This window comes from Ictalurus punctatus, chromosome 21, assembly GCF_001660625.3.
Source record: "Ictalurus punctatus breed USDA103 chromosome 21, Coco_2.0, whole genome shotgun sequence".
Classification (NCBI taxonomy): domain Eukaryota; kingdom Metazoa; phylum Chordata; class Actinopteri; order Siluriformes; family Ictaluridae; genus Ictalurus; species Ictalurus punctatus.
This window is the reverse complement of record NC_030436.2, coordinates 1,237,409-1,262,500: the sequence shown is the minus strand read 5'-3', so window position 1 is coordinate 1,262,500 and position 25,092 is coordinate 1,237,409. Positions and strand designations below refer to the sequence as shown.

Below are 25,092 nucleotides of genomic sequence, written 5' to 3'. Positions count from 1 at the left end.
CTTTTTAAAACCATTCTCACACGTTTAAGATCACGTTATCAGCTAGGAACATACACACATTTGACTATAAACACCAGAGATGAAGAAGAATCACAACAGTATGAAGAACAATGCTTGGGCAGTCTCTCGCCACGATTAACACCCATATACAAATCTTTATTCTCTTTAAGACTAGAATTATACAAATGCGGGTACTTTCTAACCTGCACTCGTTTCCATCTCTTCCGTTTATTCTTCAACTATCTTGAGAATCAACTGTCCTGGGTCACTGTTGCCACCTTGTGGAACAACTAAATAGTGCAAAAGAATTAAATGCACATGTGTGACCTACACACGGTTATAAAGCACGTACTATGCTGATGACCAAATTTTCAGCACACGTACTGTATGCTGGCCTTATATATATATATATATATATATATATATATATATATATATATATATATATATATATATATATATATATATATTAGTTGTGCCCAAAAGTTTGCATACCTCTTACAGAATCTGCTAAATCTTTATACTGTTAACAAAATAAGACGGATCATAAAAATCCCGTTATTTTTTATTTAGTTCTGTCCTGAATAATCTATTTCACATAACAGATGTTTACATATAGTCCACAAGACAAGATAATAGCTGAATTTATAAATATTACCCCGTTCAAAAGTTTACACACCCTTGCTTCTTAATACTGTGTGTTGTCACCTGGATGATCAGCGACTGTGTTTATGTTTTGTGATAGTTGTTCATGAGTCCGTTGTTTGTTCTGAGCAGTTAAACTGCCCCACTGTTCTTCAGAAAAATCTTCCAGGTCCTGCACATTCTTTGCTTTTTCAGGATCTTCTACATATTTGAGCCCTTTCCAACAGCGGTTGAGATCCCATCTTTTCACACAGAGGACAACTGAGGGACTCGTACACAACTATTACATAAGGTGCACACACTCACTGATGTTCAAGAAGGCAACATGATATGTTAAGAGCCAGGGGGTGTAAACTTTTGAACAGGATGATGAGTGTAAATTATTATTATTTTGTTTAAATATCTTTTTTTTATTTTTTATTAGTATTGCCCTTCAGATGCTGAATAAGATAGTTACATGTCTCCCGGAAGACAAAATACTTGCAATTTACAATGATCCTTCTGTTAAAAAGTTTACATCCCCCTGCCTCTTAATGCGTTGCTTTCTTGAGCATCAGTGAATGTTTGAACCTTTTGCAATAGTCGTGTTCAAGTCCCTCAGTTGTCCTCAGTGTGAAAAGATGGATCTCAACATCGTATAGACACTGAATTATACAAATAGACAAAACTTTCTAACCTGCACTCGTTTACGTCTCTTCCGTTTATTCCATTCTTTCTTCAACTACCTTAACAATCAACGGCCCTGGGTCACTGCTGCCACCTTGTGGAACAACTACATAGTGCAAAAGAATTAAATGCACACGTGCGACCGCATGTACTTAAAGAGTATAAGGATTTGTCTAAGGGTGCTAATCTTGGCGAGAGATTGCCCAAGCATTGTTCTTCGTGTTGTTGTGATTCTTCTTCATTGTCGTCCTTCACACCAGAAGACCTGCTTTACTGCTCTGTACTGACACTTGTAGGCCAGGAGGTGTAGTGCAAGTTGCCGTTATTCACATGCGTCAACTGTTTGTGTACACGTACATGTCAAATTGAGTATGCTTTGAAAGGCTCACACAAAATGATAAGAGGACACACATAACTTCTTTAGGAGGTATTTTAATTTCATCATTGCAAACCATGCTTGTTTCCTCTCACCAATATTTAAAACAGAACGCCAGGCACACATTGCCGAACACGGACATTCTTTTTGGGTTTGCTGGTGCTCAAAACAAGTATTTTTCAGGACTTCCTACATTTTTTTGCTGCTGTTGTGGCAGCCAACAGCACAGCTTGACCCTGAACTCATGTTTATTCTTATTAACACTCAAAAAGTTTCTGTTTAATTAATTCAAATCATTCTCTTCAGCCAGTTTTAATAAGGGTTCCTATAGAGACTGGAGCAGAAAAACAGTGGTTAGAATCCATCATGGTGAAGCTCACTGGTTTCTTGGGAAAAAGGTGGATATGACCGTATATTCAGTAGCCACGTTTCTTAAAATACACAGTAACAGCTATGTTACAGCAGTGTACTTAGCTGGCTAGTTCTGTGGTTTCTCTATAATGAAAATCAACCCCCAGAAGTGCTAACTGTTGATTTTGAGTGCTGGGGTACTTTTAAGAATGTGGTAGTTGCATAACCTTGGTAGAGAGTCTAGTTCTTTGTACTTGTTTAATAAAGAGGTTATATGAGGAGATTCCTGCCGAGTAAAGGGCATCTCAATGTACAATCAAATCTGAATAGTTTGGCAAATGCTGCAGGGCCTCTAGTTTCAGTATTAGGAGACATTAAAGGCTCCCATTTCACGCTCTCCATTGTGTCAAATTGGTATGCTAATGAACCTGTGGATAGTGCCAAGTGTAAAAGCTGAACGACTGTGTGAACTTCCACAGCAGTTGACCAAACTTTATCTTACATATTTAGCAATGGAAGAATATGGGCCTGTTTTACTATTCCAGAGGCTTTCTCAGACCCGTGAAACCTACAGTAAATACAGTAACATCTTCCATTTAAAAATACCACAAAGACTGAAGTGCATGTTGGCCCAGATGGATTTGTTTGGCTTTACGTAACGTCTTATTATTCATGCAGGAGATTTTGTGGGTATTATAACAGTGGAGTGAAAAAAAAATCTTTTCACAGTAGTGACTTTCTTTGTTGTAGTTGCAATCAAATCTCAAATGTAACCCTGGAATGAATTTATATAAAGATCATCAAGCAAAGTACACATTTCACAAACATTTTCTTCTGTGAACATTTTAATGTATGTTGCGTCAACATCTGCAACAACTCATTACTCAACAGTGCCAATCCTGTTTTAAAAATATTGTTTAATTGAAGAAGAAAAAGGCCTTCTGTCCATTTTTGAGTGCCTCGTTAAATTGTTTTCTTCCTAAGGCCTGTTAATTAGGGTTTCTATTTCTTAAGATTGATGACTATGGAGGAGGGCTGCTTGCCTGCTTCTTTGCTGACTGGATGGGTTTTGCTAATGCCAGCTGTAAACGCAGTGGTGTGTAAGATTTGGCAGGCAGCAGCTTTCCCCACGAGTCAGCTGAGCATTGTGACCCAAGAAAATAGTGTCCCTTTCTACCCGGCTACATTTCAGCTCTAAAAAGAAAAGGCTGAACTGGTTAGGACCCCTTGTAACATCCATTGTCACTGGTTTAGTTTTTTACCCATCATCCAAGTAGAGGTGTGCAATATGTATCGTCTAAGATAATATTGTAATTGTTGTTTTAACGATGTGCGAGCTGACATTATCGAGTACGTCATGCATGTTGCAAAAACCAGTCAACAAACTGCCTTGAGTCTCCACACATTCACTGCATGATGTAGCCTAGTAGGATAGACTACCGCGCATGTGCACTGGTAGTGCACACTTACACAGCGTGATGCAGTGTGCTGGCGTAGCTGCCTAAAAATGCATGATAAAGTTAAAAATACCCCTACATCCAAGGAGCTTGTAATGCCTTGACTTATTGCAACTAGATATTAGATGACTGAAAATACTCACAGATCATACTGAACCTGATAGGACTCCTGCTCCTGGTGATAGGATGCTAGTATGGCTTAACACTTATTAAGAAGCAATTTTAAGTAGCTAAATTTCTGATAAATAAGCAGATATACAGTGGATATATTTCCAGTGAGGTTATTCACATGAAATTTTCATCAGACATCAGTATAAACTCAAGAAATCTGGAAATATAAAGAATTCTCAACATTACATTCCATAAATAAAGTTATGTGGAATAAAGTGGAATGACACGGGAAAAAAGCACTGAACACGCTAAGAAAAAGCAGTTCTCCAAGGCAAGATAAGGCAAGGAACCAGCTGAAATCTATAAGTAATTATACCCCCCATCTGTGCAAATGAATATCAGCTGGGTGAGTAAATTGATGGTCTATAAAAAGGCTTTTCGTTACCAAGGTGTCACACAAGAAACATCTCATGATGGGTAAAAGCAAAGAGCTCTCCCAAGACCTTCACAACCTTATTGTTGTGAAACATATTGATGTAATCAGATACAGACATATTGATGTAATCAGATACAGACGTATTTCAGAATAATCCTCCAATAAGCATCATTGTGGCCATTATCCACAAGTGGAAGCAACATCACTCCGTCATCAACCGGCCACGCACAGGAGCTCCTCACAAGATTTCTGACCAGGGAGTCAGAAGAACAGTCAGAAGAGTAGCCCAAGAGCCAAGGACCACTCGGAAAGAGCTCCAGAAACACTTTGTGGCAGCAGGTGCCATCGTCACAGAGAAAACAATAGGCAGTGCACTCCACTGCTCACGCTCACCCGCAAGACTCCATTACTAAAGAAAAGGCATGTCGAAGCTCGTTTAAAGTTTACTACAACTCAACTGGACAAGCCTATGAGATACTGGGAGAGTGTAGTCTGGTCAGACGAGAGCAGAATTGAACTTTTCAGCTGTGATACTACACACCATGTTTGGAGAAGAAATGTCACTGCACATTTCCTTAAAAACACTACACCAACAGTGAAGTGTGGAGGTGAAGCATCATGGTGTGGGCTGTTCTTCATCACATGGTACTGGCAGACTTCATATAACTGAAGGAACGATGAATGGAGTCCTTTACCGGGAGATTCTTTAGAAGAATCTGCTGCATCCACCAGGATGATGAAGATGAGACGTGGGTGGAGCTTCCAGCAGGACAACGATCCAAAACATACAGCAAAGGAAACTCTCAATTGGTTTCAGAGAAAAAAATCAAGGTGTTAGAATGGCCCAGTCAATCACCTGACTCAAATCCAACTGAACAAGATTTAAAGACAATATGTTTAGAAGAACGGACCAAAATCACACCTGAATACTGCGAACATTAATCTCTTCATACAGGAAGCGTCTTGAAGCTGTGATTACAAACAAAGACTTCTCCACTAAGTATTAAATACATTTCAGTTAGCGTGTTCAATACTTTTTTCCCGTGTCATTCCTCTTTATTACACATAATGTCTGGGTTACACATGCAACCCTGTTCCCTGAGAAGGGAACGAGACATTGCGTGAGCTACATGCTGTGGGAAGCGCCCTTGTGCGTGACCAGTATCTGAAGCTTGTGTAACATCTAGGGATCTAGGGATGTCACGGTACCAAGTCAGTACCAAAACGTTAAAACGTGACGATATTCGTTTTTCTGCAGTAGGGTAGGTACGGTTGGTAATGAAGATACCGAGGTTGCAATTCTTCTAGAACTGAAGGGGGCAGCAAATACGCGTAAGTGTTTTAGTTGGTCCACAAGTGGTGAAGAACGCCTACAAACACAAGGGAAAAACTACAGAGGATGGCGACAAGTTTAGCTCCGCCCGACTCAAAAGGTATTATGGAAATACTTCGCATTCGAGGCAGATGACAACAAACATATAATTGATGCTCTGAAGCCGGTGTGCAACCGATGCTATTGATCATTTCAAACAAAGCGAGGAAACACCTGGAATTTGGCGAAGCACCTGTAGCACCTGAAGCACCGGTCCTATTTTATGTTTGTTTGCGGCAGCTGCATTGTGGCCATGAAACCAGCTAGCGTTATGCTCCATGTAATTTTAGCAATAGCCAGTTATTCAGAGTATAAGGGGTGTGTGGGTGTGCGTGTGCGCATGTGTTTAGGAGTGCACCTTAGCACTTGTAGCCTCTACTGTTTTATTAGTTATTGTCAGACAGTGTTTGATAACTAAAATATCTCTCTCTCTCTCTCTTTCTCTCTCTCTCTCTCTGTCAGTATTAGCCAGAGGAGGATGTCCTTTGTTTTATCAGCTGATAAACAGTCCGTACAGGATTTCGCAGACATTTTTTTATTCTCATGGCCAAAAATGCTTGACTTTGCTGTGGCTTTTTCAAAAATGTTCGATGCAACTGGCAGATTTCTTTTAAAAAACTACTTGAATTGGCGAAATTGCAGTTGCATGAAATTGTTTTGCACAGTCTTTCATAGTGATGTCTGTTGGTAAATGAGACCTTTCAGCTGTACTCATGTTCGACGCACTTCAATTGAAGAGAGCTTTGGCTGAATGGGCGTTGTGATGACGTCACATGATAAGTCTCGGCCCAAATCTTTGGAAAATCTGCTGTAATTTAAAAAAATCGCAAGCTCCCCCAAATACTGCGGATTTTGCTTGATTTTGCATTCATTTCTTCCACAAAATCATGAAAATTCATTTAAAAAATTTAATTTTCTAAAATTTCTCAAATCTAATTTTCCTTCGCACAGTCGCTAAATTCTAGCGGAACTGGATAAAGAACCTTAAAGTTGCAGTTTGTAATGTGTAAAAGTGTTCTTAGATTTATAGTAATATAAAAAAAATATGATTCACAACAGTGCCGTGGAATGGATTCCAATAGTTTCTCTGTAGTTTCTTCATTTCAGGCTTCTGTTGATATTTTTTCTAGCCCAGAATTGAGCTCCACCCAGCAGGAACAGACAGCTATGCAAAAATATTCATTTTCAAATTTAAAAACCAATCATGAGACACATAGAGATGGTGGGTTTGGTCTGGGGGAAGGTAAAGGTTTGTTATTGTTTTTCCGGTCCAATTGCAGCTTTCCTCATGGACAGCAAAGGGCTCTAAAAATATAAAGCGCTTCTTTAATTTTGGCCGATTTTATTTATTATTATAACTTATGTTTGTCCGGCCTATTAAGGAGTACCATCTACTGAGTGAAGTTGGCAGTTAATTTTTTAAGTAGTGTTTGATATACAGCAGTTTAGAGTCATTTTTTTTTTTTTGAGAATTCAAAATCTGAAGCGCTGTTTTATTTATGAAGTTGCTTAATGCAGCCAGGGTGGGGGTGAAGCTCTGCTAGCGTCCTGCAACCTCAGCATGAGGCAACAGTTGTTTCTGCCTTCCAACTACACATCACTACACTTCCGACTGCTTTCATGCCTCTCATGACAGAATTGCAAGAAAAGCCTCAAGCGACTGAGAAACAGCATGAGCATTGTGAATAACAGGAAGAGCAGCTGCTAATGGGTTTTTTTTTTTTTAAAGATGATTTGAAATTTACTGCAGTATCGGAGAGTGCTGCCATGAATCTACATAAATAATGCCTGATGGATCCCAGGGTTTTAACTATAAGACTGCTCTGCAAATTTACTGGCAGTGTTCCAGGCTGTTCTCTCAGCTGATAGGTGAGCTTCCCTCCAGGGGTCTGTTTTATCTGTGTTCTGGACTTATGCATTGGGGTGCTGCCACATGATTGGCTGATTGGATAACTGCAGGTGTACAGGGGGTTCCTATTAAAGTGTGTGTGTGTGTGTGTGCGCGCCTCTGTACTCCACCACAATTGATTTGAAATCAAGATGTGATTAACATGTAGACCTTCAGCTTTAATACAAGGCATTTAACAAAACTTTTGTATTGACCCTTAAAGAATTACAGCCATTTATTACAGCGTCAAACGCCATTGGACAATTGAATGTTGAGCAGTTTCATGGCCAGGTGTGGCCTGTTTGTTATTTCATGGCCTGTTTGTTATTTCATGACAAATGAAGGAGATAAAAGGACTGGAGTTGATTCCAAGTGTCGAGTTTGCATTTGGTAGGTGTTCATAGGAACCCTCAATGGCCTCTATGCCCAGTTGCGTCCGCATACAGTCTCAGTGGCCACCGCAAGTTCTGCTTCTGCGCTGGAAGGGATTTTTGTCTTCCATTTCCACTTCCTTCCAGCACCGTCAGCATGGCTTTTTACACTTTCTGCTTGCAAGATCTTCCACGGATTACTGAGAACGATGTCAGTCGCGTTGTGAGGTTGACATCCGTCACTCCCTCTAGTAAGAAGGAGAAGGGCTTTAAATTGTACATTTCTAGTTATATCGAAATCCAGCTAGCCAGCTTCGTTTGTGACAGTGACTTTGAGATATTCTTATACGTTTAGTTTTCTGTCTAGTTAACATTTTTTAGATCTGTTTTTAGAGTTCAGAATGCTTACTTTTTACAAAGAATATAATAATTGATCTTAAACAGATAAAAATGTTTTCTAACAGCAACCTGCTCTTATTTACTGTGCTGAGCTGTGTTGCGTAACCCTGAACACGTTCGTGCTTGCTTAAAACAAAAATATGAACTTTTGCAAACAACAAAAAGAGAACAGCATGCTTCTAGACGGCACTTAGCTTTAATGTCTCTAAACCATAACGTCTTTCTGTTATGTATAAAACGTGATAGATCGTGATAGATCGTGACGTTACCTTCAGGAAGTCTAACCTTAGCACAGTGTCCTTTCTTCATTAGTCGGCGTCCTTTGTAGAGCTCGAACGATAATCGGTTTTATCGATATTTTCCCCGATATTTAAGCATTTTTCCATAATCGGCTATCTGAATCTGAGGGGAGACGAGTCAACAACGGTGTGCACGGGTAAAGTATACTTACTTTGCTTTAATTAATAAACTTTATTTAATGTAACAGCCATTAATGTATAAAATAGATGTGTTACATCAATGCTTGATATGTAGTTCATGCAGCTTGGTGCTAAGAAATCATCGTGTAATCTGTTCACCTCATTGAATCTTTTTTTTTTTAAGACACTTTTAAGTAACAGTGCACTTTATTTCAGACCCCTCTATTTTATTGGTGTATGAATAAGAGTTTTGTTTTGTTTTTTATGTAAGTGAATGGAAGTGAAATTGACCATTGTTATAAATAAAATGTTTTTTCAGTTCAGTGTTGTTATCAGTGTGTCAAAAACAGAAGTGAAACATATAAATATCGGTTCTGCATATCTGTTATCGGGCACATAAACAAGCAAAAAATGTATATCAGTTATAAAAAATCACCATCGATTGATCTCTAGTCCTGTGGGAGTCAATGGCTCAATCAGATCATCACACTTGAAGGCATGACTGCAGACTCACAGTAATACTGAGAAGATAAACCTTCATGCCGAAGGTATTTAAAACTTCTTGAGCTCATTACTAAAATATTATGTTTTAATATAATATATTAAAATGCTGTTACTATAATTTATATATATATAACTGCTTGTTAATTGAAATATGACAAAGAGTTTATTGCGAATACAGTTCGCTGTCGGAGAACATTCGCATAGCCGCTGAGATTTTAGCAGGAATACGCAGGAAGTAGGCTGTTCATAGAGTCCATTTGCAGTCCAGAGACCAGTGCAAGTGAAGGAGGCCATCATTACGCTGAAAAGACATAACAGACCTATCAGAGTGATAGCGGAAACTTTTTAGCAGTGGCCAATTCAACAATATGGTACATTCTTAAAAAGAAGGAATGCACTGGTGAGCTCGGCAACACCAAAAAGGCTAGAAAACCACAGAAGACAAATAAAGTGGATAATCGCAGAATTCTTCCCTTGGTGAAGGAAAAACCCTTTCACATCATCTAGCCAGGTCAAGAACACTCTCGAGCGGGTAGGTGTGTCATTGTCGAAGATCCGAAGATTAACTTGTACCAGAATGATGGGAAGAGAAGAGTATGGAGAAGGAAAGGAAGGGCTCATGTTAAAAAGCATACCAGATCATCTGTCAAACATGGTGGAGACAGTGTTATGGCATGGACATGTTTAGCTGCTGATGGAACTGGGTCACCGGGGTTTATTGATGATGTGACTGCTGATAGAAGTAACAGGATGAATTCTGTAGTGTACAGAGCTTTACTTTCTGCTCAGATTCCGTCAAATGATTAACAATTGAACATTGAATTAATGAACATGAACACATGAACTCAATTCTGAAGATTAAAGTAAGATTATTAACTTATTGAATGTTATTAATTCATATTAACATTGACTGAACTGTAAAAATCCTCCTGTTAGTCTCACATTCACTCTCCACAAACACAAGCATTTCTACTTCATCACTGAACATCAAACTGGTCATATAACATTAACTGGATATGAAATCTAGTACTCTACTAATATATTTTTCTGTGCAATATATACTTTTTCAACTCATCTTCATTTAAATCTTTCAACGGCGTACTGGCCCTTTAATTCAGAGCGCACAGTGCTACAAAAAAAAAATTAGACTCGATGTGGTGTAAAATTTTTATCAGTGCAGAGTTTGCAGAGCTTTCAAGCTGCAGTTTTGTCCTCATTTCCACACAAGAGACATCATCTTTACACACAGCACGAATTCAGTGTATTTTCCCGCTCTCTTTTGATTAACAGGATATAATCGGCCCTGATCATCGGACGTTTTTAAACATGAAAGCATGATAAATCGCCTTTAATCGGCCGATACATCGGTGCATCTCTAATAACGACCCAAAACATACTGCAGAAGCAACACAAGAGTTTCTTAAGGCAAAGAAATGGAATGTTCTTAAATGGCCTAGTCAGTCACCTAAGCAATGCTTTTCACTTATTAAAGAGAAAACTGAAGGCAGAAAGACGTACAAACAAGCAGCAACTGAAGGCAGCTGCAGTAAACCCCCGGAAAAGCATCTTAAGGTGTTATGACCTTAAGAACACAAGAAACTCAATATTTGCTGAAGTCTAGACTTCAGGCAGTCATTGACTGCAAAGGAGTTACATCCAAGTGTTAAAAATAATCCTTATATTTCGTTTGTCTAATTACTTTTGAGAATGTGAAAATGGAGGAACTGTGTAAAAATCTATAGTTAATGCAGTATTTTTGTTCAAGTCTGCGAATTAAAGCTGAAAGTCTACACTTCAATCTTGATTGCTTCTTTTCAAATCCACTGAGGACCCAACTGTGTGTGTGTGTGTGTGTGTGTGTGTGTGTGTAAATGTAAAATATTATAATAAATGAATTATATCTTTCAGGAACGTGGCTGTGAAACAACAGACGTTGGCCATGTGGACTGAAATATGAAGACATTAACTCAAAAGATAGGTCTGCCACTGATTAAATCAGAAAATCAGAATTCTCCTTTCTTTCCTCTTATTTCTGTGACTTCATGATGCCCTCCCTGTGACCCCTGACGCTAAAAAGCAGCTGGAAATACAATCAAAACTTAAAGGACCAACTGGAATAACCATTCCTGCTGTTTTACTTCTCAGGCAACAATGATTCTGGATTGTAAATAAGTCCACAGATTAATTTCACAACCTCTGCAACTCAGTGGGAAAGTAGACGATCAATAACAAGTTCTGGGTTCATCATGTGAAAGACTGAAGTAACTCTCTAGCACTGAATACATCACTTTTCATCCTGCTGAGCATTGAAAAGGGTCAGGTCTAACCATGCTGCTGAAGAAAAAGTTGTGCATCGGTGCCTTGTTCTGCGGCGTCCTGTTTTTTATGATCGCCTCTCACTCCATTCAGAACAGCTTCAAGCGTGACATGCTTGACGCTGCTCACTGCACTGCCAAGACTCTGAGAAAGACACAGACTCAAACCAAGACTGTAACCGAGACAAGTCAACATCGATCATGTAGCTGCACGACTTGCATCAAAGATTCGGTCGTTTCGGAGTGGTTCAACCAGCGCTTTGACTATAAGCAGCAACCGTACCTTACTGCTGAAGAAAATCAAATAGATCCAGACTCATTAAAGTGGTGGCTGGTAAGTGTTTTTTAAAGTCTGTCAGTAATTCTTCAATGACTAGAATGGAGTACTAGTCACACTATTGTATTTGATGTCTGTTGGCAGAAGTTTATCAATGGATCAGATGCTAACAGGTGTTCCTAATAAAGTGGATAGCGAGTGTACTTACACAGTGTTTCATTACTCATCCTGCCAGACCAACAGAGAACAAACACTAACCTTGCACAATGAGGTTTTCCAGGTTCTCAGACATTCTAAGTAACCTCAAAACTGCAGCTCTTTTTTCACCAGCACTGTTCTAGAGACACATCTGGAAAACTTCAGATAGTCCCTGTTATTACTCTTATTTATTTCACAGGTACAACAGTTCAGTGAGGTGATTCCCAAAGCTGCCCTTCGAATTGTGATTATTTTACCAATAGAAACCCATTCATGCCAGAGACAAAGAGCACAAATAGGCAAAAGAAAAAGCTACTTTCTTTCATTTCACTAAGGTTTGACTTCATGTAATTATAGGCACTTTTCATGGCAAGTTGAACTCAGATAAACTTGGCACTTGTACAGGTTCTGTGGTATTCTGTGCACAGTGCAGTTATACATGCACACCGATCACACACGCAACCTTGCTGCAGAATTGCTGAGAACACTAATTTGATGAAATGAGATATAAATCAGGCACACAAGCAAATAAATGACCACTTGATTTTTCCATTGGTTGCAATTGGCTGCTTATTTCAGGATGTTTTTGTATCTCGAGTGAGAGAGAGTTTTACACGTTCTACTTTTAAATGTGGATATTTATTTATTTATTTATTTATTTACATTCTGCTTTTTAATGTGCATACAGGGTTTGCAGCAATCAGCAAATCAGTCCATCAGTGAAATAATTGAAAAGATGTTTACAGTGATTTCTCATCCTGTGAAAAGTATACATCAGCCAAGTCAGTGTCGGAAGTGTGCTGTGGTTGGAAATTCAGGAAATCTGCTGCAGTTCAAGTATGGACATATGATAAACTCACATTCCATTGTCATCCGGTATGTACCATCCTACTGTTTCACCTTTAACCTATTTAAAGTGTTTGCCAATTTGTTTATTTCTTAAATTAGGCCTTATTTGAGGGATGTCTTTTTGCACTGTGGTTCACTTTATTAGGGCTCAAGCACCGCTGGTGCTTTTCTTCTTCTTCTTCTCTCAAATGAAGAGCATTTTTTAGGGCATAATATACCCAAAAACCCACGAAACTTTGCACACGTGTCAGAACTGGTGAAAATTTACATCTGATAGGGGTTCCAGAATTGAATGTTGCAAAAATGGCTCAATAGCACCACCTACAAAATTTCAACAACGAATTTGAACAATCTCTTCCCAGCTATTTCCGTAGATGACCACTTCATCGAGATATACTGCACAGCAGTCCTCTTCCCCTCTTAGAACCTGATCCATCAGCTGTTGGAAGGTGGCTGGAGCTCCATGTAACCCAAATGGCATAGTCATAAAATGGATTAGTCCTAAGGGTGTTCTGAAGGCGGTGTACTCTCTGGATTGTTGGGCTAAGGGCACCTGTCAGTATCCTTTGCACAGGTCTAAAGTGGTGATGTATTTGGCTTGGCCGATCCGTTCCACCAGCTCATCAATACGAGGCATTGGGTATGCATCGAACCAGGAGACAGCGTTCCTCATTCCTCATAAGCTGAATCTCCCTGCTCCACGGTTCCACTAGTCGCTCAGGCACCCGATAGGGCTGCTGTCGAATAGGCGTTGTGTCAGTGAGCTGGATGGTATGTTCAATTAGGTTCGTTCTTCCTGGCTCTGTCCTGAAGAGATTCGGGTGCTTGTCTACAATCTATAGCAGCTGCTCCCTCTGTTCCTTTTCCAGGTGTTCCAGGGTTATCTTTGCCAGAGGTCTCTGTTCAGCCACATCTTCCATCTCGTCCTCACTCTCCTCGCCTTCTGGGGCTCCTTTGCAGGCAAATGGTACTGTCCCTTTGTCTGCTGCCTTCTCCCGTCACTCTTTCAGGAGGTTGATGTAGTACACTTGGCTGGACTTTCCCTTCTCCTTGTGCAATATTTGGTAAGCGACTGGTCCCACTTGTCTCTGGATCTCGTAGGGTCCTTGCCACTTTGCTAATAGCTTGTCTGTTGATGTAACAACAGTACTTTTTGCCCCGGCTGGTATTCTCTGTGTCGTGCATACTGGTCATAACATTTGTTCTGTGCTTGCTGGGCCACTTCCAAGTTCTCGATAGCTTGTTCTCGGTACTTCTCTTAAGTGGTCTCTCATCTGCAGCACGTACTGAAGAATGCCTTGCTCACCCGCTGCCGATGTTGTAGTGGCTTCCCAGCTCTTTCTCAGCAGATCTAGTGGACCCTACACAGGCTATCCGTAAACCAATTCAAAAGGTGAAAACCCTGTTGATTCTTGGGGTACCGCTCTATATGCAAACAGCATGAATGATAACCACTTGTCCCAGTCTTTTCCCGTGTCACTGACAAACTTCTTCAGCATGTTCTTGAGTGTCTGGTTGAATCTCTCAACTAGTCCGTCCGTCTGCGGGTGACAGGGACTCATCCTGATCGACTGGATACACAGCCGTCTGTGGAGGTGCGTTGGTCTGAGATGATCTCGTCTGGGATACCGACTCTGGGAAACATTTGCACAAGAACACTGATTACCTTGGAAGTTGTAATGGATCTTAGGGGGAAGGCTTTAGGGTACCGAGTAGCATAGTCACACACGACCAAGATGTACTGATGACCGGCACTGCTCCTCTCCAGAGGTCCGACTATGTCCATTGCGTTTCTTCTGAATGGAAGGGGTACAGAGGCACTCTGGCAGACCTGCGAACAGCACTGGTTTTCTGACAAACAGAACATGTGGCACAGTGTGTGCGTACGTCAGTGTACATGGAAGGCCGGAAGGAACTGGAACTGAGTCTTTGGTATGTTTTCTGATGTGCAAGATGTCCTGACCATGGTATAGTGTGTGCAAGGTGTAACACAAGAGACCTATAACATTTAGGGATGACAAGACGTGTAACACCATCAGACATCATATACAAAATATCATTTTGCAAAACATACATTTTAGCCCCAAGAGTTTGTACTTTGTTTCCCCGACTTTGGCAAATAAGGGCTTTAAGGTAACATCGGCCTCACGTAACTGGGCAATACTGTCTAGGATCTTCCACTCGCTGCCCTCCAGACCGTCTGTGGATACCTTGGGTGTCGGTGTACCCAAATACTTTGCCATTTGGCATTGACACCATGTTTTTCTAGGTTTGTTACAGCTCTGGATCAGACTATTGTGTAAGTCTGGCAGAGGCTGCAAACCAGTCTGGGCTTGAGCTCGTGTAAGCACTGGACATGATACAACAGTCCGCGGTGTGGCCGCCCCCCTCGGCGTGCGTTAGCGTCCTGCATTGCTAGTCGGGCTGCTGTCAGTCCATCTGCAAGCTCATGCTTTTTCACCCACGTACACATGTCATACGGCAGCACACGCAACAACTGCTCTAGGATAATCAGCTCACCGATTTCCTCCTTGGTGTGCTGTTGTGGCCTTATCCCATGAGCATACAGTCCCTTCAACCGATGGTAAGTCTCCCTGGGTGTTTCGCCGGGTTTTGAAGAGGTCTTCCAGAAATGCTTACGGTAGGTCTCTGCTGAAATGTCGAATTTTTCCAGCAACGCTTCACGTAGATCCTCATACCCTACTGATCGCTCCTCATACATGGCGATGTATGCTTCTAGCCTTCCCGGTAAGCAACGGCATGAGTCGACAAGCCCACTCCTCCTCTGGCCAACTCCAAGTCCGTGCCAAACGCTCCAGTCGACGAAGGTAGTTTTCGATGTCTTCCCCTTCATGATGTTCTTTTCATAAACTACAATATCTATAAGAACAATGTTCATATATCATAACACATATACACATTCATTACTATTCATTATATAACAATATATATAATATTCACGTTTATATAGGAGTTTATGAAAAGTTATTGTTGTAATACTTACTTCCGGAAGAACATGGAGGAGTCCATGTGGGTGGAGCCTCCAGATTAAAGCCAGGCCTGTTAATTTGTGAAGAGGTGGGTTGTAGTTTGGAGTTTATAGTTGTAGTGCAAGTATATGGTGTATTTACCATAGGAGTTACCAGCCAAGTGCTGTAGTGTATATATTTTTGTATAGTTTTCCTCCATTTTCCCCATTTCGTCTATTTTTTGGGGGGCCTTCACATGGATATAAATATTTTTGTGCACATTTGGTAGACTGTAAATAGGAGCACTGTCAATAAAGCACCTTTGCACAAAAGTGGTATTGCGGCCCTGCCATCAGTTTTCTTGTGCGGGACCAGTTTTCCATCACGCCTTGTCACAAGTGCTGTCAGAAGTGGGATATGGACAAGGATGCGGTAATGGAGTGGATATGGGTGCATGTTATGTATGCAACTGGTGCGTTAACCTGCCCTAGTGTGCACCCAAGGGTAGGGAAAACTGGTGGATAGTGGATTATATGTGCATGTAAATGTAGTGCTGCCGCAATCGTGACGGAGCCCTCTGTCACAACATACAAAAATCCCATGCCCTAAACTCAACAGGAAGTCAGCCATTTTTATTTATTTATTTATTTATTGCTGTTTTTGCCAATGTCCAATCTACTCCAGACTTCACAAGTTTGATAAAAGTCCCTGACTGAAAACATCGACATGCCAATATTCAGTTATAGTCATAGCGCCACCTACTGGCAGCAGGAAGTGTCATGTTTTACACTGATCTATTCCTAGCAACATATAAAAATATGTTAGCAAATTGTAAACATGCTCGCAACCTGCTAGACATGTTAAAACATGCTAGCAACACCTATCTAAACCGTGCTATTATACTGCTATTAAACAGGAAGTTGTTATATGCAATGCACTCCTGTCAACATATTAAAATATGCCAACAAGTGGTACATATGCTAACCACGTGTTAGAAACATGTTACACCATCCTAGCAACATTTAGCTACATGCTAAAGCATGCTATAAAATGCCACGAAACAGGAAGTTGTATAACTCAAACATACAATGTTCAATCTGTACCAAACTTCACATATATGATACAAATCCTGGCCTGAAAACATATACATGCCTACATTCAGTTATAGTCATAGCGCCACCTGCTGCCAACAGGAAGTGACATGTTTTACACTGATAAAACATGCTAGCAACACCTATCGAAACCGTGCTATTATACAGCTATTAAAAAGGAAGTTGTTATAACTCAAACATACAATGTTCAATCTGCACCAAACGTCACATGTTTTGTACAAAACCTGGCCTGAGGCGATCTGCATTCCAATACTCAGTTATAGTCATAGCGCCACCTGCTGCCAACAGGAAGTGACACTTTTACACTGATGTATTCCTAGCAACATATAAAAATATGCCAGTAATTTCTAAACATGCTAGTAACATGCTAGCAACACTTAGCTAAGTGCTAAAGCGTGCTATTACTGCTATTAAATAGGAAGTTGTTATCACTCAAGTATACAATGCCTAATCTTCCCAAAACTTCACAGGTTTGATAAGAGTCTTGGCCTGAACACATCTACATGCCAGTATTCAGTTATGGTCATAGCGCCACCTACTGCCAAGAGGAAATTACATGTTTTACATAGTGATACACTCCTAAAAACATACAAGTGCTAAAAAGTGGTTGTTTTTTTAATGCAATGGTGTTGCCCTGGCAGAGCCCCAACATGCACCCGGGTGCGATGGCCCACATGATGCAAAATGTTTATGATTAAGTTTATGGCCCACATGATGCAAAATGTCAACAACTATTTGAGCACTTTAGCAAACGGTTATGTGAATGCTCAAAGAGGACGATTCCATGAAACGTTTTTTTAAACTCCTCAAGTTACACTACGAGGCAGCTAATGTTTTCTCTGTGGACCTTCTTTTTCTTACAGGATGAATAAAGCTATGACATCGGGTTTTGAGCAGCATGTAGGGAACAAGACCACTCACCACATCATGTACCCTGAGAGTGCTGTGGATCTGGCACCTGGCGTCCATCTTGTCCTCCTACCCTTTAAAATGAGAGACCTTGAGTGGGTGACCAGTGCCCTTTCAACTGGAGAAATCAAAAGGTAGGTTCCTAATACAGCAAATCAACATGCTAACACATCATTTCTATATTTGAGCAATATAAATCCAACAGTGTGGTTTGTTGAGCCCCAGATTGGCTTGTCAGTAGACTGCAGTCCCCGAATCTTTCACTGAAATAGACATATATAATATTTAAATTTATTGAAATGTTATATAGTTTACCATACTGTCTTAAAATGTGGCATCTGTAAATTGTCAGAAGTGCTATATTTAGATATTTCTGGGGTTTTTCCTTATCTTCAGGACCTACATGAGAGTGAAAGAATTTGTGCAGGCGGATAAAGATAAGGTGAGTGTGACGCTTTAAATACCACAATGATGTAATATATGAGATGTGATCACGTTGCCTGAACAACATTTTTGTTCCTCTAAATACATGTGTGTTTTTGTGATGTGTGTGTGGGTTTGCAGGTGATTGTGGTGAACCCAAGCTTCTTTAAGTACACTCATGACCGCTGGACCGAGCACCATGGCAGATACCCCTCTACTGGCATGTTGGCCATCGTGTTTGCTCTGCACGTCTGTGATGAGGTAAACCATTCACTTCCTGCATGCATTCACAACAACGGTGCATCTAAACTGCACCTTAGTGATAAAATTAGACCCACATAAAAGTAATCGTTTAAAAAATAATTATCATGTATCATTATGTATGCAAAACTTTCTGGACAGTAAACATATTGTAAGACATGTAAATGGCGCACTCATATAGCGCTTTTATCCAAAGCGCTTTACACTGTGTCTGATTCACCCATTCACACACATTCACACCAATGGTAGCAGAGCTGCCATGCAAGGCGCTAACTTACCATCGGGAGAAACTTGGGGTTCAGTGTCTTACCCAAGGACACTTCGGTATGTGGAGTCACGCAGGCCGGGAATCGAAGCTCCAACCCTACGATTAGTGGACAACCCGCTCTACCACCTGATCCACAGTAACATTAGAATACATGCAAATGAACATTAATTATATTACATTATATAATTATGTGTCTGAAGCAGGTATTTGGAGCTACAGCTGAAATTTGAATTGGTCTTGATTAAATTGCTCACAATTTTTAATTCCTTCTTCGTTGTGGCATGAATATTCTTATTCTTTTGCCAGAATTAACCGTTTAGAGTTTTTCCACTTAACAGCAGGATTATCTGTATATATATCTTTCTGTTTCATCCATGTAGAGCCCATGATATCTTTATTATTTGGTGTGGATCAGCATCTTAATCAGACAACAATTAACGAGACAGTAATTAACTTGAATTTTTTTTAATTCAAACAAAAAAAGGAATTAGAAAATTCAGTTCACCCTGTACTATACTGAAAACACATTATTAACACATTATTCGATGTTTTACTTTGTGAATTTAAATTTATTTTTGAAAATAATAAATTTACACTCATTTCAAATCTGATGACTCCAGCACACTCCAAAAAAGTTGGGACAGTCGACCGTTTACCGCTGTGTAACATCACATTTTCTTTTAATAACACTTAAGCGTTTGGACGCTGAGTGAAGACACCAGTTGGTTAAGTTTAGCAAGTGGAATTTTCTCCCATTCATCCGTTATACATTTCTTCAGCTACACAACTGTGTTACTGTCCATCTCAGATGAAACCGAGCCGATGGTGTCGACTGACAAAGATTTACCAAAGTATTCCCGAGCCCATGTCAGGATCTCCATTACAGACTCGTGACGGTTTTTAAGACAGTGGCGTCTGAGGGATCGGAGATCACACGCATTCAGAAGTGGTTTTCGGCCTCGCCCCTTTACGCACTGAGATTTGACCGGATTCCTTGAATCTTGTAATTATACTGTGCGCTGTAGAAGGTGAAATGTACAAAATCCTACCGATTTGTCTTTGAGGAATGTTCTTCTCAAAGTGTTGGATTATTCTCTCACTCATCCGTTGGCAGATTGGCGATCCTCGACCCGTCCTTGCTCCTGAAGCACCAGGCCTGTTTTGGAGGCTTCTTATATACTATGATTAGACGATCGCCTCACCTGTTTCACATCACCTTCTTATTTCAACTTCTCACATCGCATTTAGTCCTAAATCGCCCCTGTCCCAACTTTTTTGTTGGGAACGTGTTGCATGCATGAATTTGAAAAGAAACGTTTACCTTCAAAGATCTATGCAGTTGATTAGATATAACATCAACTACCTCGTCTTTATACGTTCTTTGTTTAAATACAAGTCAAAGTACATTTACAAATCACTCCTCTTTGTTTTTATTAGCGTTTTCCACACTGTCCCAACGTTTTCAGAATTGGGGTTGTAAAATCATGTATAAGCTGGCATCCAGTAAATTTGGCTGAAACCCATATTATTAAATTGAGATATTTGCACTGATTGCATGATTAACATGATCACTAAGATCAACTAAGATCCTTTTCACATCCTGGAAATCAGCCTTAATATATTAGAACACTACTATTAGATTCAATGTTTATTTTCATTCACATCTTACTGGTCTAAAGGGGTTTTTTGCTTCTGGCGCTTGCTTTAATGGTATATCTTACTGCAACTGACACCAAAAGGAAACAATGCAATCGGCTTTGTCAGTCCGGATTTTCTGATTATATTTCAGTCCCTTACACTGATCTGTGATGAAAATGATCACAGAGCGCAATTCTCAGCTCCTAGTCAACTATAACATCACCACGTCACAAATAGAGCTCCTAGTCAACTGTAACATTACATCAGTTTTTAGCGTCCTTGAAGTAAGCTATTAAAACTCATTCATGCTCAATTTCTCCTTTGTTGTCTTAATTATTGCAGCATCTCATCGTAAACCGCAGGCTAAAGGTGGATACAAGAGGAACAAGCTTTCATATATGAATTAAATCTATATTCAGCTTTAAACCTCAAATGTGCACGGCCTAAACCAGAGAGGTTTACGCCCCCGAAACCACTGGGGAAAAAACCGCAGAAGTAGAAATGCTAGTACTTTCAGCATGTCATAAATAAATGCACTGTAATTCGGTCTGTCCTGTGAGCTGTACATCTGAGTGCTCACTCACACCCCGGTGGAAGAAAAAAAAAACCCCACCCGCATGACTTTTTTTTTATCCGTTTATAATGAAATGTGTGTATATATTCATTTTGTTGTGTCCTCTCCCTGCAGATCTCAGTGTTTGGTTATGGGGCAGACTCACAAGGAAATTGGCATCACTACTGGGAGAACAACAAGTACGCCGGAGCCTTCCGCAAGACGGGTGTGCACAGTGCTGAATTTGAACGCGAGATCATTCTGAAATTGGACGCAGAAGGCAAAATTAAACTCTACCCAAAGGTGGAGAGTAAGGCTCCTAATAACGTGAAATGAATGGATCATGGCCACATAAGTGTACGATGTATTGACGTCGAACCAAAGAAGAGCCACAATCAGCTGTGATCCACCCAGCTATTAACTAACCACTGTGAGTTACGCTGAACCAAACCCACTGATAACAAGCTGTATTCTCTCCAGACCAAACAATCCTTTATTATTTTTTATTATTATTATTATTATTATTATATTATTATTAAATGCTCTATTGTTACTTGCCTTGTGTTAATGCTGAACCAGTACTTGTGAAACTCCTGAAGCTAAGGAAATTGAGCATATAAAAGTAGATCTGGGGAGCAGCTTCAGGCTGATTTGTCCACACTGCGCTACAACTAAACAGCCTTATAGACACTGGAGATTTAAGAGATGTTCATTCTTAGACTCGGTGTAAATGGCAAAGACCAAAACTATGTTTGAAACTTAGATAACACTTTTTACTGAAACTGACAGCAAAATGTAGTTTGTGGTACAATTAATGAATGTCTACAGAAATTGACTTTAAATTTGTATTTTTATGCTATGGTCCATTGTTGCAAATGGAAAATGACTTTTTTTTTTTTTTTATATATGCGTGGTTTTGTGGACCGTTCTACATCATGGATGGTAAAAGGAAAAGGTCGACTTTTGGAGCTGCAGTGTCTTTTCCACACTGACCTCCTGGAACCAAGGGGGTGAATATTTATGCAAGGCATTGTTGAAGTAAATCATAAATGAGGTTTTAAAACTTCAGCTGTTTTTAGCATTGGGTCATCAATCAGAGGCCTTTCCACAGCAGCACTGATCAAACAGAAGTTTTCACTTTAGTCAGTTTCCTCACTGATATTTCAGTCACATGCATATGAACACTTCCTGTCTTTCTTAACAGGTGATTTTTTTTTAGTAATAAGTGGGATGTCTGATTGTTATCATGGGAAATGAAACCGGGGTGCTCAAAGTCACTGGGTTATAATGCAGTTCAATTCATCTCCTTCAGATTGGTGAAAAAGCTTAATTTTTAGTTTTATTTCAGTTTTTCTTGCCAAGTTTCCTCTGTTATATGACTGTGGTTTAATGTGTGATGTTATGTTTATGAATGTGTTATGGTTTTTGCTGCCCTGTGTCAGATAAGTGTTATTACTGTGGTCGACTGAGACTCAAAGTCTTGCCTTGAGCACAAATTGACTTAAAAGATAATCATTCCATAGAGATGGAAGAATAGATAAGATTGCGTATTAGATTTTGTACATGCATGATGATAAATCAGTGGACATGGTCGTTTGTTTCCATAGCATTATTATTATTCAAAAATCACATATTCAAAATGATAAACAATAGCAGTTATAAATCGAATAGCAAAAGAGAGATATCGGTCATACAGATTGCTATGACATTTGTTTTACATAAATTAAATAGTTTTTTTTTTTTTTTAATTATCATCATTATTTCAGCTGTACTTTATCAAAGACTTGAAGGAAACAGCAAACAGAAACATAATTTTCAGTTGTTAATTCTGTGTGTTTAGCATCACAGACCTTACCTTGTACTCGAGTGTGCAAGTAGAAAAATAAAGACATAAATCATTCATCTTGTTACTTGTTATTTATAAAATAATACAGTTCAAACATTTTAAAAGTAATGATTGCCCCAGTAATTGGTCCTACTTCCTATGAATTCAACGTACACACCATTTAAATACACATAGCACATGTCCATACTCGGACATGTCTGGGCTGTAAGCTAAGTCACTAAAGAGGTTCTTGTTTACAAATGCATTAAAAAAAGAAAAAAAAATAGAAAAAGCTCATTGTTTTTGTTTTTTTGATTTTAACAAATCATTTCAAAGCATATTATTGTGTTGTTTTCGGCCAGGGCTGTCCAATCTTATCCAGGAGGGCTGGGTTGGGTGCAGGTTTTCATTCCAACCTAGCAAAAACCATACCCGATAGTCTATTTAAAGCCAAGGTCAACTGATTAAAACAGGTGGAATCAGGTGCGACTTGGAATGGAAACCCGCACCCTTTCTGGATAAGAATGCACACTGCTGTTTTAGGCAGACCTCTTGAAAAAGATTTCAAATATCTTTTGGTCCTGTTTATCCATCAGGAAACGCATGATCGCGCAGTATCCTTCCTACATCAGCCATAAAGACTACACTTCTTTGAGCCGAGGTAATGAGTGTACAATTTAATGGCCCTAAAACAAAAAAAATGGTTCACATAAAACTAATCCTTTAATGTAATGCATACAAGCAATTAAATTTAAACATCATAGGGCTAAAATGAGACACTTGTTAGTTGTGTATGGTTAAAAATCACAATTCAGGTGACGTCACTGGTTGTCCCTTATATGATTAATGACTTATTTAACGATCTTGGACTTACATAATCATACATGATGATACATAGCTCTCATAAATTAAACTTGTGAGATATGACAATGTAATTGTCTCTACACGGTCTAGAAGATTTTACTCTGCCACAACATCCAGTGATGACTACACCGATTAGATGATATTACCAGGCCTGTAAACGTTTATTTATCTTGAGTAGGAGTGCTGCAGTTTAACAGCTGAGTGTGCTAGCACATTTTAGAACTCAAAAAAAAAAAAAAAAAACAGGAGATGAGCCAACGGAGATATGAATCTGGAATGATTGACCGTTGTGTAGGTGTTTTGATCTCTGATATGAACTGACACCACCTGGACGCCCCGCCACCTTTCCCCATCTCACATGCTCGGGACTGGATCTGCAGGGCACCTCACTTTCTGTCAAGGTAAGAGAGAAGCGTTCAAGCTCGTTAATGTGAAATAAATCTATCAATGTATATTGAACTTGGGTGATTTGTAGACATTAGATATATCATTTTAACATCTGTTAATTATATTTAACAGGGATGGACAACAATGTTGATCTAAAGAAGATTAAACAGGCCTTCAACAGTGTCTTTACAACTAATGGTAATAGTAATGATCATTAAAAAGTGATCAAATATGCTGGTTTTGCGCACCTGTGCCAGTCGGCGCTCGATAATGTTCCGTTATTATGGTTTTATTTTTTAGTGTTTACTGAGGATGCAGGATCACCTAAAAATTCACCCTCCAGCTAAGTTTTTGTCATTCCCAGCAAGCAGTTCCCGACTGCACAGCTAATAATATTATGCCCTCCCTTATTTTCTCTAAACCTGAAATGCTGGAAATACTCATTTTCCAGTCTGTGGAGTAGGGAAAAATGATTATTGCATACGCCTAAACTGAGCAACCACTGAGTGTTATAAATTACTTTGTGCAGTATAGTATTTGTGGCCCACAAGAAGGAGCCTGTGCATTGCCTTTTGATACTGATTATCACTATGTAACCATTTTTGTTGTTCCTGGGTAGTGTTATTTCCTAGTTTATACCACAAAAGTATATAAAAAAATGGCTCTTATTCCCCTCAAACTTGTCATGTCAATCAGCATTAAACTCCCTGAGTTTATGCATGGCCTACAAACATGGCCTCCGAGGACTATGATGCACAACATTCACCCGTTTACTGATTGCACACACCTGGACTCAATTACCTACACACTTCTATAAGGACCTCACAGCACCGTCTCTTTGTCAAGTAGATGCTCTGTGTTGCTATGCCAGTTGATAGTATGCATTTGTTGTTGATTGTCTTTCTTGTTTCTGGTTTCCTCGACTTGCTTTTGCCTGCCCAGTCCATGTTGATCGCCTGACCCGGTACAGAAAATGGGGATGGAAGTTTAGTTTAGCTCCAGGTGCCTGAACGGAAACATTTCAACATTCTTCTTAGATGGCATCAAGAGGCCGTATGCATCAGGCAGATGCGTTTTGCTCTGTCTGCGGCAAATTTATCAAGACAAGAGTGAAAAAGTACTCCGTGGAAGCGTCTGCTAAGATCTGTGAGGCCTACAAGGCATATTTCGGCATGCCTGTTTGGGATCACCTCATTTCACCTGCAAGCACTTAAAAAAAAAACTCTAAAAAGGTAAGATGGACAATTTG

General features: G+C 39.7%; 2 protein-coding genes across 3 annotated transcripts in view; one reads left to right on the top strand and one right to left on the bottom strand.

Moving 5' to 3' along the window:
* The window catches only part of st3gal8 (ST3 beta-galactoside alpha-2,3-sialyltransferase 8), a 25,341-nt gene extending 2,674 nt beyond the window's left edge, over positions 1-22,667 (top strand). The window contains exons 2-8 of one of the 2 annotated variants that reach the window (XM_017450371.3): positions 7,144-7,283; positions 10,904-11,644; positions 12,474-12,661; positions 17,579-17,758; positions 18,021-18,066; positions 18,189-18,308; positions 20,903-22,667. In XM_017450371.3, the coding sequence (XP_017305860.1) occupies positions 11,324-11,644; positions 12,474-12,661; positions 17,579-17,758; positions 18,021-18,066; positions 18,189-18,308; positions 20,903-21,103 (1,056 nt within the window). In that variant the 5' untranslated portion in view covers positions 7,144-7,283; positions 10,904-11,323 and the 3' untranslated portion in view covers positions 21,104-22,667. The remainder of the gene's footprint in view (positions 1-7,143; positions 7,284-10,903; positions 11,645-12,473; positions 12,662-17,578; positions 17,759-18,020; positions 18,067-18,188; positions 18,309-20,902) is intronic. The other variant, XM_017450370.3, reaches the window with a different exon arrangement.
* The window catches only part of unm_sa1614 (un-named sa1614), a 49,534-nt gene continuing 46,201 nt past the window's right edge, over positions 21,760-25,092 (bottom strand). The window contains exon 29 of the mRNA XM_017450369.3: positions 21,760-23,849. The gene's annotated coding sequence lies outside the window, so the exon portion shown is untranslated. The remainder of the gene's footprint in view (positions 23,850-25,092) is intronic.